Source organism: Filicampus tigris, chromosome 1 (assembly GCF_054856515.1).
Source record: "Filicampus tigris isolate MCC_2025a chromosome 1, RoL_Ftig_1.0, whole genome shotgun sequence".
NCBI lineage: Eukaryota > Metazoa > Chordata > Actinopteri > Syngnathiformes > Syngnathidae > Filicampus > Filicampus tigris.
The window spans coordinates 41,242,066-41,258,556 of NC_141217.1; the positions used below are offsets into that span (position 1 = coordinate 41,242,066).

The window sequence follows — 16,491 nt, forward strand, 5'->3', positions numbered from 1 at the left end:
TCTAAAGATGTCCCACGCAAGGACATAGTTCCCATGTAAAGAGATAAGGTACTAAATGTACTAAAGTTTGGGATTATACACACAAGACGGGCTGGGCGTTTTTCTGTGGTCAGTAGTGAAATGGCGCCCTGCGGCGTTATCCACCGGTATTACAAGTGTTGAACCACTAAAGGGCAGAATATGCCTGTGCAACGTGACTACTGGGACGCACACGAAAAGCCTTGTGCGGGCAGGCAATTAATAAAGGCGGCACCGTAGAAGAGAACATGCGGCGCTCTTGCCTTTTAAAAGAACCCAACACTTGACGGGCCGGTACTTGACCCGCTCTGGAACGACTAGAGGGACGGACCAAAACCCACTTCCGTCCTTGCTTAGTTTGTCCTTTTTAAAAGATCTCTCGTCTTCCTCGGACGGACGGAGCGCTCCATCGCTGGGACGGAATGCCCACCTCTGGTTGGGTATTAGCAGAAATGCCCGGATTTTCGCAATGTGTCCATACCGACACATCGACACTAATGTAATGCGTCCCTCCTCCCTTGCCGTACAGTAACGCGCCACGACAATCTAAAGGCGTAACGTGCGACCTGAATTCATGTTGACGCCTCAACTTATGCTCTTGTTTTATTCTTTTCTTTTCTTTGCATTTTCTTTTTCCTTTTCTTTTCTTTTCTTTTCTTTTCTTTTGTTTTCTTTTGTTTTCTTGTCGATGACATTTTCGACTGCCGCCCCAAGCGCCAGTCCACCTCAGTGTCCTGGGCTCTCGTGATTTGCAAAGACGTCCTATTTTTACAGACATGTCTCGCCACATTACACAGTGTCACGCTTTGAAACATGTGCAGGACTCTCGCATGCAAACATTGACATATTTGCCGCGTATGCGCCAGCTTACCAAACATTATTTTCAGTAAGTCCGGACGGATGCAGATACGACTGGCCAGCAACCGCAACCGAATTGCATTTTTGATGGTAGTCATCTCCACATCATATTTACTTATATGGCTTCATTTCTCCTGCTTTTCCTTTGTTCATATTTTACGATTGTAAAGCACCCATAAAAACGGAAGCAAAACGCATCATTTTCCTTCAAAAACGGTGTTGTTATGTTCAGCAACAGGTGATGTTTTTTTTTCCTGCCATGTCATAGCTGTAACTCACATGTAGAGAAATTGAGAGTTTTATATAGGTCAACCCCAATTCGAGCAAAAACATGAAAATATCAGAAAACCCGATGTGCTTGGGGGAAAAAATGAAGACTTGTAAAAACAAGTAATCCTCATAAATGAGGGTCATAAATCCATTTCGGCAGACATAAAGCCGTGCATGTCTGATTGCAATGTGCTGTTGACCGGTGCTGTCAGGGCACCACTCGGCTCAGGCTGTATGTGAGCCCTGAACGTGAGTGAGTTTGACACCACAAGTCCAGCCGTGACACACTTCGGAGCATCTTGACCCCACTCAAAGTGATCACTCTGCTGCTTGCGGTCGAATCCCCGCGTCGGCTATTTGCATTCGCGTCACATCGAGACATTGTGAAATGCGCTGTTGACTCACTCTGACGCAGGTTCTCTTCACATAGTTCCCATCGTTTACGCGCGCGTGCGCACAGGCGCGTGCGCAGAGGCTCGCGCGCGCGCGCACGCGCACACGCACACGCACACGCACACGCAGACCTTCTCTGGAGAATCGCTCAGCTCATGAACGCCCACGCCCGCTGCTGTTCAGTGGCAGCCCTGTTCTGCACGGGCACCCCACCCCTCCCCTGCCCTGCCCTCCCCTCCCCTCCCCTCCCCTCCCCTCGCTGGCTCAAGTCACTGAAGATGAAGATGATGATGACGACGACGACGATGATGGTGACGATGACGATGGGTTGCCGTGGCAATGGTTGGGAGTGGGCGGCTCCGCGGTGCCGGTGGTGGGCGGCAGCCAGCCACTAAGCAACGTGGGCGGGATCTGCAGAGCGCACCCATCAGCCTCACTTTGAAAGCTTTGCAGAATGTGTGGGTGGAGAAACGATGTGATTCCATGTGGAGGGGATTTTTTTTATTTTTTTTTTTTTACACCATTATGAACTTTGGGAGGTGAGAAAAGTGGCACTTTTCTTGACAATTTTCATATCACGCGTTTGATATCCACGGCGCTAAAATGAGCAACACCACTTGCAACATGTTGTTTCAATCCATACACACATTTTGGCGGAGCTTTTGCTAGCTGCATTTCCATGGACAAAATCAGACTGTCAAGGCAAGTGTACCAAATTTAGTGCGAAAGCAATATCGGATGATTCATAGACATCCAGAAATAACGTGGCTGTGGGGATGCACGTTTGGCAGAGGTTATTTGAATTCCCACTTCAAAAATAGCAACTGGTCACTGACCAGAAGGTGGCGCTGTGTCTACAGAGATGAAGATGGAGGAACGGCAACCTCGGTCAGTTGAGGATCGCGTGTTGCGCACGAGCAAAATACAGTAGCTCTCCCGCTATGGCAACATCAACGACACTACTTTATCACAGCCTTGTGGACCAGCATTGGTGCATGTATTAACTCATTCGGTGCCGAGGACAATAACTGTATGTCTTGACATATAAATACCGTATGTCTTTGGGATTGAATGAGTTAATCAATCACTATTTTTGTAACTCATTCCCTGCCAGATAGATATTGATCTGTCTTTCTTTTCACAGTTCAGCCTTTCAATCCCAGGAACTTATTTATATATTTTAAAATATTTTTCAAATGTTAGGGTAAAAGAGGCCGCCTCTGAAAACGTCGACTGGCACCGAACGAGTTGAAAAAGCAATCCATTTACTGTCATAATTATACCCAAGATATTCAGCTTGTATTGGTCAACATATTCATCCGCTTCTGTGCGTCATCGATGAAATAAATGGAAGCTATTAAATATTTAATACGGGCCGCGTACTGTACTGTCCGTAATGAGAACTGCTCAGATGATTGACGGCGAAGCTGACCAATCGAATTGAGAAGGGAGCATTTTGCAACAACCAATCAAAATCCGCGTCTCTCTAAGTAGGTTGTGACGACGCGACACCTCGTCATCGGTTCGCCGGGAGCCGGTTCGTTGCTCACCTACTCCATTACTCCTTCGTGTTTTTCCTGCGCACGCACTCATTGATTCGGTTGCAGGACTCGCTCTTCTGTCTGCTTTTGGCTTTGTCGACGCCGGCTTGCAATGTTCCATTTACGGCCAACGGCGGTGCTGAAGGAGCTCGTCAAGAGGCAGCTGAAGCGGCATTTGGCAGGCGCAGTGCTCGCTCCCGCCGCCGCCGCCGCCGCCGCCGCCGCCGCCGCCGCCTACCGGAGCCGCTCTCCGGCCACAGCCACCGCCGGCCGCGCCGCCAGACGCTTTTGTTCCAAAGCAGACGCACACAATGAGGCCAACAAAGATTCTGCCACGGACAAGTGAGTTACGCCATGCTAGCCTGCAGCCACACTCGGCTTCATTGCAGAACAAAAAGCAAAGCAACGCGATTGCATATCACCCGATGTGAATCGTGCATGTATGATTGGGTGTACATGGCGAAGGCAAAGGTGTGTTCGTTCGTTCGTTAGCTGAGCTCACACTTCCCGCTGCGCAGCACAGCTGTTCGCAAGGCCTCTCGAAGTCTTTCCAGAGTCAGTCGTTCGCTACAGCAGCTTTGAGACAGTTGGATTGAAAGTAACCAAGTACAAATACTTAGTTAGTGTGCTGAAGTACAATCGGCAGGTGTCTGCACTGAAGTCCAATTATCTGTACTTGATTTGAGTACGGTGGTCGTCATTCTGCGAACGGAATTCCAAACACCTGTCACTCCAATCATCTTTGCCCACGAAAATGGCCTTCGTCCGCCTCCCCAAAAATCCAACAAAAATGTTTGCAATGTCTTTTTAGGCCGAAAAGTAGCACTTTCTAATTGTCGATTGCACAAGTATGTCCATTCAATGTTTTTCATCCAGTTGAACGAGACTTTGATTGCGAGCGGCCGAGCTGCAAAAGTCTGCCTCTTCCAGATGTTGCAGACGCTCCACCTTTAAGCCTAACGCCTCCAGCGAGCCTCATTAAGGAAGCCGGGCCGTGCGATGCCTTGCCGCACACAGACAAGAAGGCATTTAGTGTCGGCGTGCCTTTCCGTGGACGGGAGTGCACTTGGAGCGCGTCGTGGGTGTGTGAAATGAAGATTGCTGAATCGCATCCGTCCACAGACGCCCGGGCTGTGCCAAAGTCTTGTGTAGGCAGGCGCCATCAATGTTTGTCCTTTCTGCTTTGCGGAGGACCGCTCACAGAAGGCCGGTGCCGCTACAAAGGTCCGCGGAACAACCTGGTGGCCACACACCAGTAGCCCGCAGGCCTGTTCTGAAAATAGCTCACAAGTGATGGCCCTTTGGGACCACTGAAGAATTTTCTCAAAGCGACCATTTGACAATGGAAGCGCTTGCGGAAATGGACTTTCAAGCGTCGCATCTTGATATCGGTGTTTCTCACCCGGTTGCGTCGATAACGATGGTGAGAAATCACGAACGTGCTCGTTGTTTGCGCAGCGATCGATGTCATTGATCATATCGTCCAAAGCCGTTGGAACATGTTTCACAAGCGCCTACGAAGGTCGCAGCCCGTCTCGGTTAGCGAGAAATGTGGAAGAGGTCGGCGAGCCCGGCTCGAGCCGGGCTGTGCAAGTCATCGAATCGTAAGCGTCATCGCAAAAAACGCCTATTAATATACGCTCGTATCCGACGCGCTTTGTTTGTTTACTCAAGGAAAAGCATACTCCAATTGATACGTTTGCACCTTTGAAAAATGTGATCATAACTAATTTTACGCCTTTCATTTCCTCCAAAAGGAACTTCCATAATTAGAGTGTTTTGACGAAATGTATTTGTCGTTGCACATTTGAGATTTTCTTGTTTTGCAGCCCAAAAAGAATTGATTTCAATGATGACCAAAATAATCGGCCTTCCTATTTTTTTTTTTTCCATCATGGAGCATCCCGAGGTCGAGCGCCTGTTTTTGCCCGCTTCTGCTGGCAGGGCCCGGCCGGCCTTTCACTTTCTGCGGCGGTAGCCGACAAAAAGAAAGCGGCAACGGCAAAACTGGCGGTGGCCTAAACAATGTCCGCAGTAGCGTACGCACTTGACGCGAGCAAGATTTCTGTCAATTGTGCCTGTTGCATTGCCACCAGTTCACCGATATTTCCTCTGCACATTCTCTTCCTTCTGTTGATCTGCTTGCTTTGCTTTGTAAGTATCTTTTGACTTGACTTTGACGTTTGCCATCAGTAGAGGTAGCGGCACGCCCCCAAGCCCGCCCCCGAGCCCGCCCCCGCCCCACCCCGTAAACTTCCAGAAGCCGCTTGGCTGACCTTGACCTTGTCCGTCCGTCTCCTCCGCCTCCGTGCAGTCGGTCGTCCGTATTCCTCCTTCGTGACCGTCTGCGCTCCACAAGGAAAAAAAGTGTCCCAATTGGGAGCCGCTTTGCTCCCGTCTCCCATCATGCGCTCCGGCGTCCCGTCGAGCGGGCGGCGTTGCGCGAATACCAATCGGACGTTGATTTGATTGGAATCGGAGCAGCGAACCAACGATCCCCCCCGCCCGCCCCCCACCCTCCGCCCGACCTCACTAACCGGCCTTGCCGCTGCGAGTACCAGCCAGGTCCGCAGCCGAGGGCGTTCGCTCATCTCTGTGGGAACGTTGACGATTTCGATTTGACCTTCCAACGTCCCGGCCCGGCCGGCGCGGACTCCGCTTGTGATCGATCGGCAAGCCGCGCGACGCCGCCGCGCAACGCCGCGGCGCTCCCTGGCTGGTAGTCTAGCGCTAACATGCAAGCGCCCAACTCAACTTGCGAGATGTTGACGCGGCGAGTTTGAGTGTGGTCTCACCTGTGCGTGCGTCTGCTGCAGGAGAAGGAAGGCGGGTATTCTACCCAGCCTGGAGGACCTGCTCTTCTACACCATCGCCGAAGGCCAAGAGAAGATCCCAGCACACAAATTCACCACGGTGAGTCCTGAACAAGGCTTTTTTTCCCCAAGCCGGGAAGATTTCCACGGGCCTTGACGGGAACGATCCAGGAATTCGCCAGATTGAATGTTGGGGGGCTGATCCCATGCGAGCAGGGTTTGAGGAGACCGGAAAGGCGCGAGCCCCAACGCGGAGGTCACGCCTGACAAGGTTGAGCCGCGGCACTCTTTTCATGGCATCGATTGAAGTGGGGGCAGCTCTGTCAACATTCCCTGTTTTTCTTCTTCAATGAAATAATGAACATTGATAAAGTTCCACTGCAAATATGCTGAAATGACCTGCTTTTTCGTTATGGTGTCATTTTGCACGGATGTCTTCCCACGACAAAGCAAAATGTTCACCTTTGTGTCACTTGGGCGAAATTCCACAGCTATACTCCTCGCTGATTTTTGCAACCCGAGCATTAACAGAGCAAAGTGCTCGGCGTTCTTTTTTTTCCACGTACTCTTGATGAATTATTCAGCCCACCATCCGCTCCTCCCTCCACAGGCTCTCAAAGCCACGGGCCTTCGCACGGGAGACCCCCGACTGAAAGAATGTATGGAGATGCTGAAGATGACCATGAAAACAACCCCGGATGGGGCCCTGGATAGACACACGTTCAAGAAGTAGGTTTTGAAATTGCCACAACTGACAAACTGTTGTTGGTGCGTGCGTACACTAAGATAAGATAAGAATGCCTTTATTGATCCCACAGTGGGGAAATTTTCATTGTTACAGTAGCAAAGATCACAGAGGTCACACAGGGGCGGCGGCATAATGTGGCCATTAATGTATAACATTGACGGCAAACATTTAGAATCAAACCTAACTAGGGGTGGGCGATATGACGATATTCCATCGTCAAGGACTTTAACGCGTTGACGATCTCATAAAGCCAAAAGACGGCCTACAGGGCACTTTCTATCCAGTTTAGCGCTATGGCGGCGCAAAGCCGCTGACGCGTACCCGACCAACCAATCACAGCACGCACAGCGACGCGTACGCGACGCTCCCCGCCGACAGCCAAAGCGAACGGAGATCAGACGCGGGTTAGCCGGAGGCGGCCGCTAGCTCCGAGCTAGCGCAGCCATTTAACAAAGGCACTGCACTTGAAAAAAACAAGCAAGCGGTGTAAAGAAGTAACCGAGGCAGTGACTTATGACCTTGCTGAAGACACGATTCCATTAAAACAGTGGAAGACGAGGGCTTTAAAAGTCTCTTCGAAGTACTCGACCTGCGTTACCAGCTGTGTTTTTATCTTTACGTTATGTTACCTTTTATGTTTACGTTCACACGTTCATTTTGATCAAAGTTGTCACTTTTCAAATTAAAACCTGTTCAGAAAGCTTAGCTGACTTAACATGTCATTTTTTTTTTCTTTTAGAGTTTTATACGCATTTGAAATATGTTTGATGTTTAACATGAGGAAATGGTCAGAAATGTGCAAATGAGTCTTAAAAAAAACGAGGTCAAAAAGAATCATGATTAAAATTGTGATTTTATTTTTTTAAAAATCGTGATATGATATTTTTGCCAGATCGCCCACCCCTAATATAAATATATGTGTATATGTGTATGTGTCTGTTTTTTGCTTCCATCCAGCAGTCTGATTGCTTTTTGTACAAATCCAGCCCGCTTTTGAAGTGTTCCCAATTCCTGCGCTTTAACTTTGCATCCTGTGCACAAGGCAAAGCGGGTCGCGTGTAAAGTACGCCGCCGCCGATGATGATGATGAGCGAGCGACAGACAGACAGACAGACAGACAGACGATGTCGGCGGCCTGACCTGAGGCAGGGCACGATGACGGCTCATGACCGCGATCCTCTGCGTCGTCTTGCCGGGCTTATTTCCGGAGCTTAGCCTCGTGCGGCCGTCACGTGAGCAGCCGCCGGAGCGCCGCACGTTTCCCCCGCAGGGATCCCACGCCAGCGGGATTACGGCGAGCCATGCCAGAGAGATAGCCGAGATCCAAATCCCAGCTAGCCCAGAGACGCTTTGCCTCCGCACCACGGCCTCGTTTTGTCTGCAGTGTCAGAAACGGCTTGCGGCTGAGAAACAACGCCGCTTCTTTGACAATGCGGCCCGAGAGTCGCATTTGGTGGCCTGGATGTGAACCGGAGAAGATATGGCGCCGTTCTCGACCGTTTGCTTTTGCTTTTTGTCTCAGCGAGTAGCCAGAGCCGAGCGCCGGCCGCAGTCATCGTCGCGATGAAAGCGTTACTTTGCGTCGGCCGAGTCGAGGTCGAGGAGGCGGGCTTAGCGAAGGCTCGTTGGCGCGGGACATCACAGGCAAATCTCCAAAGCGTCAAGCGGCCCGTCAATTCTCGAGCGCACGTTTAACAAAAGCGAGTCGCGGACATGTTTACGAAGCGAGTGCAGCGAGGGGGATGAAAATATGCCCACTTGAATGCGTCATGTTGTCTTTGGTGTGCAGATGCGTGCAGAGCAACATTGTGCTGCTCACTCAAGCCTTTCGGAAGAAATTTGTCATCCCGGACTTCCAACCGTTTTGCCGCCACATGAACGAGCTGTACGACAATGCCAAGAAGATGTCCGGTGGGCAGGTGAGCGGCCGCGCCGACGCGGGACTGGCGCCGGCCCGCCGCGCTCATTTGTCAACAAAGAAATGCTCCCGCAGGTGGCCGACTACATCCCGCAGCTTGCTCGCTTCAGCCCGGACTTGTGGGCCGTCTCCTTGTGCACCGTCGACGGCCAGAGGTACAATTTCACTTTGCCGAACATTGCGCACCCGCCCGCTCAAAATAGACGAGAAAGAAGACGTCATGGAGAAGACTTATGGGGGGGGGGGGGGGGGGGGGGGGGGCGCATGGCCGGGCGTGCATGGCCGGGCGTGCCTGCCTGCCTCTGCCGCGCTCTTTAAACATATTTCACCTTTTCACTTTTGAAAGTATTTCTGAGCAACTGTTCTCAATCTGACTGTCAACGAATGGGAGAGCTTTGACCGATACCGCTTCATTTTAGCATCGCGGTTCTCCGAATGCGATGCGCTTGCTTCAAGTTGACGTTTGCTGTTAAATTGACACAGAAAGAACAAATCAGAGATTTCGACCTTTCCAACTAAACCATGTCATTCTCCAAAAGTGAAACACAAAAGATGAGCTCATGGCAACGTTACGGTAATTCATGAGAAACTGTCGAACAACAAAAAGGACACAGCAACATCACATGGCTGTCGTGTGAAAAACACCCATGTCTCATTTGGGCATTTTTAAAAATGTTGCTATTCATACGATGTCCGTAATGCAGAAGCGCCATCAACGTGGAAATCCAAAATGGAGAAAAAGGGACATGGGTGTTTTCCACAGGGCAGCGACGATCCGTCAAAGGATGCTCTCGGCCATCGTCGGCCCGGCGCGCCGCTGCCTGGCGCGTCATGGCACAGCGCCGTACTCCGCCCGACCGGACGAGGCCGAAGCTCGCGCCGGGCGCTCGCCGCGCTCACGGGCTGCGTCTTTGTCGCAGGCACACCGTCGGTGACACCAAGGTGCCCTTTTGCCTGCAGTCGTGCGTGAAGCCGCTGAAATACGCCATCGCCGTTCACGACCACGGCACCGAGTACGTGCACCGCTTCATTGGCAAGGAGCCCAGCGGCCTGCGCTTCAACAAGCTCTTCTTGAACGAGGATGGTGAGGAAGCGCGCCGCCGGCTCCGAAGGGCGCTTGGGCGCCGAGCGCATCCGCCTCGCATCCCTTGCGGACTTTGTATGTTCCTCCCGCGCGAGAGCGCTTTTCTGCGGGTAGGCCGCCCTCATTCCAAAAGCAAGCATGGTAGGTTGACCCAAAATGCAACATTGTCCGCCGGTGCGCGCTCGCTAGTTTGTCTGTTTGTGCCCTGCCATTGAGCGGCCAACAGTCCGGATGGCCCCAAACTCACCCGCACACCTCATGAGCTGAAGCGCGATAGACAACAGACGCAACGGATGGTTTGTGTCCGAGCAGAATGGGCGGAGTCGGACCAGATTACATTTCAGGAGCGTTTCCGGGAAATTTCCATTCCCAGTTTTGGAAGTAATGAGCACAAATTAAAAAAAAAAAAAAAAAAATCGAGTCACAAGCACACATCCTGACACAGTAATGCAATTAAATAGCATGGAATGACAACACATTTCGAAGAGAGAAACATTTATTTTATTGACTGTATGGCCAGAATTTTGCAATTTCACTAGGACAATATGTGCTATCAGTTCCAAAAACTACTTACTCCGATATTATTTCTAAAGCACTTGAAGACAACAAAGCGGAGCCAAAGTCAGCCATACAGTAAAACGAATGAAGAGCAAAGACGGTCTCATGCGGAGTGAAAAGCCAGAGAATGAAAAGTTGCGGCTTCAAAGTCAGCGCTGGTCCATCAGTATTTTTCTGTTTACTTTGGTCTCCTGCGGCCGACTGGTGTCTGCCACGTGACCTGCGATGCCATCTGCGTGCCGCAGACAAACCGCACAACCCCATGGTGAACGCCGGCGCCATCGTCTGCACGTCTCTCATCAAGGTAACGCCAGCGAATGGAGCTCATCTTTATTCAAAGCAGTGAGTTTGGCCACTTTTCGTACACGTCGGATTAGTGCAGATTAAGGCGATAATCTTGCTTGCCGAGAGGGGATTTGGTGGAAAGCAGCGCAACCCGTGACGGTGCGTGCGCACGTTGACAAACCATCAGGTCACCATCAATTACTCGCTCAAGAGTGCCCCCTGCTGCACAATACAAAAACTACCCGATCGTTTTGACGTTGTGCTCGTATGAGGAGATGGAGCGAAAGGGTGAATGTGTTCCACGTGTGTTACAGCAAGGAGCCAGCAATGCCGAGAAGTTTGATTACGTGAGTATCGACGCCTACGCTTGCTGCCTTACATCTTTGACGACCACTTTTTCCAAAAGGAGTCCAACGCTTGCACGTCCAGCAAACGGAACGAGTTGTCCCTTTTTTTTTTTTCCCTCAAATTTTGCCTCGCAACAACAGCCCCGCCCCCAAATGATTAGGTACCCCAGTACTCTGCTTTGCGCTTCCTGATGACTTTGCAGGTGATGAACTTCATGAACAAACTGGCGGGAAACGAGTACGTGGGCTTCAGCAACGCCACGTGAGTTCAACCCGGCCGGGCCTGCATCTGCGACTGGCGTGAAGGTGAAAGTCACCCGTGCTGTCCGTGTGCCAGGTTCCAGTCGGAGCGCGAGTCCGGAGACCGAAACTTTGCCATCGGCTACTACCTGAAGGAAAAGAAGGTCAGATCTCTCAGAGCCCCTCGCCGGGAGGCCGGTCGCGCGCCGACATCGGTTGCATCGGGCCCCCTAACCGGACGGCCTCCTGTCTCGATTGTTGCAACTGGCATGTCATTGGCTAATCACGTCCACCTCATCAAGTTGCAATTGGTCCAAGCCTTTGCATTCTCCCCCTCGTACGCGTTTGGCAACAATGTCGCCGGCTGCCCATTTACACATCGCCTTTATGAAATGTTGCCCCTTACTCTCAAAGCCGCCGCGCCACAAATATTGCGCTGAGGGATGTGGTGAGAGAAGAAAAAGGTACAGATTTGTGTCCGTGTGTGGCTCATTATTTTGGGGGTGTCCTTGCAGTGTTTTCCCGAAGGAACAGACATGACGTCCATCTTGGACTTCTACTTCCAGGTGAAGGACGATCGTGCGGCGACTGGACTCTGGCGCGGCGCGGCGCTGACGGCGTGATTGTTTTTGCCGGCAGTTGTGCTCCATCGAGGTGACTTGTGAGAGCGCCAGCGTGATGGCGGCAACCCTGGCCAACGGCGGCTTCTGTCCCATCACGGGAGAGCGCGTGCTGAGCCCGGAGGCGGTGCGCGACACGCTCAGCCTCATGCACTCATGCGGGATGTATGATTTCTCCGGACAGTTTGCCTTCCACGTAAGTTGCGCAAACTCATTCGCATCGTTGGCCGCTGTCTGAGGGCATCAAATGAAACCATTTGCTAGTGGCGGGAAAATGGAGCTTCGTGGAGCAGTTGTTGTATTTTTTTCACTCCTCTAGATGTCACTCTCTGTTCAACTTGCCCTCGCTTAAGCCACGAAGGCCAAAAGCGCCTGGCCAAACGTCCCTCCAACACCTGAAGTTTTCCTGGAAATTCAACGCGTACAAAATAATTGATGTGCGGCGGATAGAAAGGGAAAGAATTCCAAAAAGAATTTGAGAGCTCAGACGTGCCTTTCACACAGGCCAGGGTTCATTCATTTTTTTTCCTGTTTCTACCAAAAATGTAAGAGAAGCACCGTTTTTAATGAAAACACAATAGAGTGCCGTTCCGAAAAAATTCCGGGATGTCGTACGACGTGCATGTTCTGATGCGTTTCATCGGCTAAGAGAGCGGAAGTCAACGCAAACATATTTTTTTCAAGGATAGGTTTTGTGCAAGCCCACTAGTTGAAACAGGGCATTCTGATCAATATTGCGTTTGCGGAATAAGTGTTAATCCACTGGTTTTTAGCCATCTCCGGGGGCGGCCATTTTCTCCCTTCTGTCGACCGAAAATGACATCGCAACCGCTCACGACGACCAATCGCGGCTCAGATTCAGAGAACGGGTCAGCCGCGATTGGTCGTGGCGAGCGGTTGCGCTGTCATTTTCGGTCGACAGAAGACAAAATAGCCACCCCCAGAGATGGCTAAAAACAAGTGCATTTTGCTACTTAACTTCTATTCCACAAACGCAAAATGAGTCAGAATGCTGTGTTTCAACTCGTGGGCCTGCTGGGAACATATTCTTGAAAAAATTATGCTTGGGTTGACTTCCGCTTTAAAAAAAAATAAAGTGATGTATCTGCTTTCCTGGCTCGAGAGGAAAAAAGAGCCAACAGCGCTCCCAGCTCTAGTGGTGGAAACCCGGTAATGCGCTTCCGGCCTCAACGGGTTCAGCAAACAGTGCCATCTAGAGGAGTCCAAAAAAAAAAAAAAAACCCCACCCCAAAAACTGGTCCATGAAGCTACTTTGAAGCTCCATTTTTCCCGTACCTCAAGCTGCCACTGGAACACTTGACTTGGTACGGGGAGAAATATTGAGTTGTTTGACCAAAGATTTATAAAACAAGTTGTTGGTGATCCGGGGCAAATGGCGTACAACAAACCGAAGGTGTTGATCCTCTGGACTGTCATCAAGCCCAGCCTTGAGCTCACCTGTTCTCCGACCGGTTGCAGGTGGGCCTCCCGGCAAAATCGGGCGTGGCCGGCGGCATCCTGCTGGTGGTTCCAAACGTCATGGGCGTCATGTGTTGGTCCCCTCCTCTCGACAAGCTGGGCAACAGCGTGCGAGGCATCCAGTTCTGCACGGTAAACTTGCACCTTCCCTCTTCCAAACGGTTTCTCGCAGCAGCGGCATGACAGGCCGACACCTTAAAAAAAAACAAAAACAACTTTGAGATCCCCCTTTATTGGATTCGATTTTGTAAAGATGATTCCTCACGAAATGACGTTGACACGCGCACCTCCGCAATGATCACTTTTCCGCCGCTGTCGTGAAAACAGAGAGCGGCCGTCCTCAACGTGCCGTTGTGTGCTCTCGTGGCAGGACCTGGTTTCCCTCTTCAACTTCCACAACTATGATAACCTGAGACACTTTGCAAAGAAACTGGATCCTCGACGGGAGGGAGGAGACCAGAGGGTGAGCGACGAGGCGTCCGAGAGTTGTCAAACTTGTGCCGGGTTCCGGGTTCCACGTTCCGCGTTCCGGGTTCCGCGTTCCGCGTTCCGCGTCCCGCGTTCCGCGTCCCGCGTCCCGCGTTCCGCTTGCCATCCCATCCCTTTGCTCTCGGCCTCTTTGGCTTCTTTCAGGTGAAGTCTGTGATCAACCTGCTGTTTGCTGCCTACACGGGAGACGTGTCAGCCCTGCGGAGGTACCTCATGGCAAACTGCGTTGCATTTGGCTCCTCCTCCTCCTCCGTCTGCCTATTGCTTCCCTCTCAGTCTGTGTTTCGCCACTGCAGGTTTGCGTTGTCCTCCATGGACATGGAGCAGAGGGACTACGACTCCAGGGCGGCTCTGCACGTGGCCGCGGCCGAAGGTGACGCCCCGACAACGTTTTGCAGCCGCGCGACGATGACGTCTCCCACGTTTGTCTTTCAGGTCACGCCGAGGTGGTTCGCTTTTTGCTTGAGGCCTGTAAGGTCAACCCGGTGCCCAGAGACAGGTAACCGCCGCAGATCAGTCCATTTCAAAATCCACGATCAAAGTACTCCTCCACGATCAAAGTACTCGTCCACTCCTGTATTGAAGGCACCTTTAGTTACATGGCATATTTGGTTTCACGTTCACCCATCTCAGCTGCTCAGTGAGGCACACTACAGTAATTGTCGTCGTTCTTTGCGGAGGATAAATAATGTGGGCCCATGATGAGTGTTCTTGCATTATCGCTCCGCAGTTTGTATTGAAATATCCGCGTCAGTGTATTTTGGGGACTAAAAGCTCCGCGTCCTTTTCGACACGGTCCTTTGTTCCGACTAGCTTATACTATCCATTTGCGATATCAACGTTGGCCCTGCCCGCTGGTCGTAGTCGTAGAGCAAAGTGCTTTTTCGCTGGTACTCGGTTGTAACACGTTTGCCAACCACTGCGCCGCCGGCGGCGGCGGCGGCGTGATCGCGCTCGCTCAACTTCAGCCCGACGGTGGACTCTCCTCCTGAGCGTGACCGCTTGCGCGTTGCAGGTGGGGCAACACGCCGATGGATGAGGCCGTTCACTTCGGCCACCACGACGTGGTCACCATCCTGCGCGATTATCACAACCTGTACAATCCGCCGGAGAGCCCGGCGACAAAGGAGAACGCGGAGCAGAACCTGGATAGCATGCTGTGAAATATCCAAAGGCGGCGATCGCCGCTGCAAAGCGTCTTGCACTCAACAACGCACATCAAGTGCACCGATACGCCGCTGCCAGCAATGACGGCGAGCGTTAGCCCCTGAGGAAAAGCTCTTCTCGATCATGTCCTTGTTGTTAGCGGCAGGTGTTGTACTTTCAGTGTATGTTGAAGTAGTTTTAGGTGGCAGTACTACTGTAATATTCTAGCATCTTTACTTTGGTTAATTCATGTCTTGCAGGATGTTAGCAGCCAAAAGCTGAATGCTGGCTTCATTGAGTGGCAGCTGCTAAGCTAGTTTGTTTTGGACTAACCCTCAGTGTTTTTAAACAAGGCCACATGGTGGAATGTATCGTCTCCTAACACTCGCTTTGTGTGTTTGTGTGTGTGTGTTTTTATTGTCTATTTAACATGGAAGTCAGTGTGTGTGTATATAATTGGTTCAATTGTGTCGGATTAAGACTCGACCAAGAATTCATTCCCAATATTATGACTGTAAAATGTTTTTTTGCTGTTTACATTTCCCAAAATATGTGTTTATTTGGACTTGTTTACTATTTATTCTGGAAAAACTTGGTGTAAAGATGTCGACTGAGCCAAAGTTCAAGAATTTCGTAGTGACAGTACAACTCCTGACGAGTTGAGCTTTTCCAACTTCAAATGATACTTTGTGCTGAAGCTGTTTTTTGTTTTGAATTTATATGTATTTAATGTTGTGACAATTTGACATATTGTCGCACATGTTGCTAAATTACGCGTTTGGGAAACTTGCTCGTGCAAACCACTCAGGAAGGTGTCGGCCGTATTTGAAGAGCTCAGTGGACAACTTCAAAACACGGTCGCATGTGTATTTTGGATGTTTCAAATCAGGACGCAGACAACGTACAAGCACAATAACTACAATTTTACTGACACATTTAGCAGAGCAGAAGGTCGAATAGACTTGAGCTGATTCCCATCGGTTTTGCTGCTGTGACTGGATGTATTGAATTCTGAAAACCTTCTCACAGATTAAATATATACTACACACTTTGACTGGCAGTTCTCTAATTTGGGCGTTCCTTCATTTGTTGAGGGAAAAAAGCGCTGGTAGAAATTGCCTGAGGCGAGATTGAATATGGCGCTCCACTTCAACAATTTACAACATACACTTACAAAAAGCCACATTTTTCAAAACTGCGTCTAATTCATAACGTCACACAATTTGTATTTTCTGAATTTCATGACTGTCTGACAAATCATGCGAGTGACTTGCTGTTTGCAACATTTTTTTTCAATGTGAAATCCAACATACTTTTTTTTTTTTTTTTTTAAAAGATGAAGTCAACCCAAACATTTTTTTCAGGAATATGTTCTATGCAAGCCCACTACAGGCATTCTGATAAATATTGCGTTTGTAGATTAAGAGTTAATCCACTCGTGTTTAGCCATCTCCGGGGGCGGCCATTTTGTCCCTTCTGTCGACTGACAATGACATCGCAACTGCTCAGGTAACGACCGATCACGGCTCACCTGTTTTCTGAAGCTGAGCTACGATTGGTTGTTATACGAGGCCTCCATCCGTTCATCTTCAGATTGGATTCAGTGATCAAGCAACGGTTTAAAAAAAAAATGATTTCACTATTCAATAATTTGACAGTAGGGCTGCACAATAAATTGAAAAGA

General features: G+C 50.4%; 1 protein-coding gene across 2 annotated transcripts; it reads left to right on the plus strand.

The window, feature by feature from the left end:
- Window positions 1–3,041: 3,041 nt before the first annotated feature.
- Window positions 3,042–15,855, plus strand: glsa (glutaminase a). 2 transcript variants are annotated; one of them, XM_086041968.1, is made up of 19 exons: window positions 3,042–3,076; window positions 3,147–3,422; window positions 5,897–5,993; window positions 6,504–6,622; window positions 8,431–8,560; window positions 8,635–8,714; window positions 9,480–9,643; window positions 10,447–10,505; window positions 10,801–10,833; window positions 11,037–11,095; window positions 11,171–11,237; window positions 11,589–11,639; window positions 11,713–11,889; window positions 13,173–13,304; window positions 13,543–13,635; window positions 13,806–13,867; window positions 13,958–14,034; window positions 14,097–14,160; window positions 14,677–15,855. In XM_086041968.1, exons 2-19 carry the CDS (start codon window positions 3,193–3,195, stop codon window positions 14,822–14,824), a joined length of 1,842 nt encoding a protein of 613 aa, XP_085898094.1. In that variant the 5' UTR covers window positions 3,042–3,076; window positions 3,147–3,192; the 3' UTR covers window positions 14,825–15,855. The 2 variants fall into 2 exon arrangements, with proteins under 2 accessions (XP_085898094.1, XP_085898084.1); XM_086041958.1 differs by lacking the exon at window positions 3,042–3,076 and having other exon boundaries at window positions 5,903–5,993.
- Window positions 15,856–16,491: the final 636 nt, after the last annotated feature.

Bases quoted from the DNA above. Each gene is read 5' to 3' on its own strand.
- glsa (XM_086041968.1), top strand. From the start codon at position 3,193: ATGTTCCATTTACGGCCAACGGCGGTGCTGAAGGAGCTCGTCAAGAGG. The intron at 5,994-6,503 runs GTGAGTCCTGAA...CTCCCTCCACAG, and splicing joins CAGCACACAAATTCACCACG to GCTCTCAAAGCCACGGGCCT. The intron at 14,035-14,096 runs GTGACGCCCCGA...TTTGTCTTTCAG, and splicing joins GCACGTGGCCGCGGCCGAAG to GTCACGCCGAGGTGGTTCGC.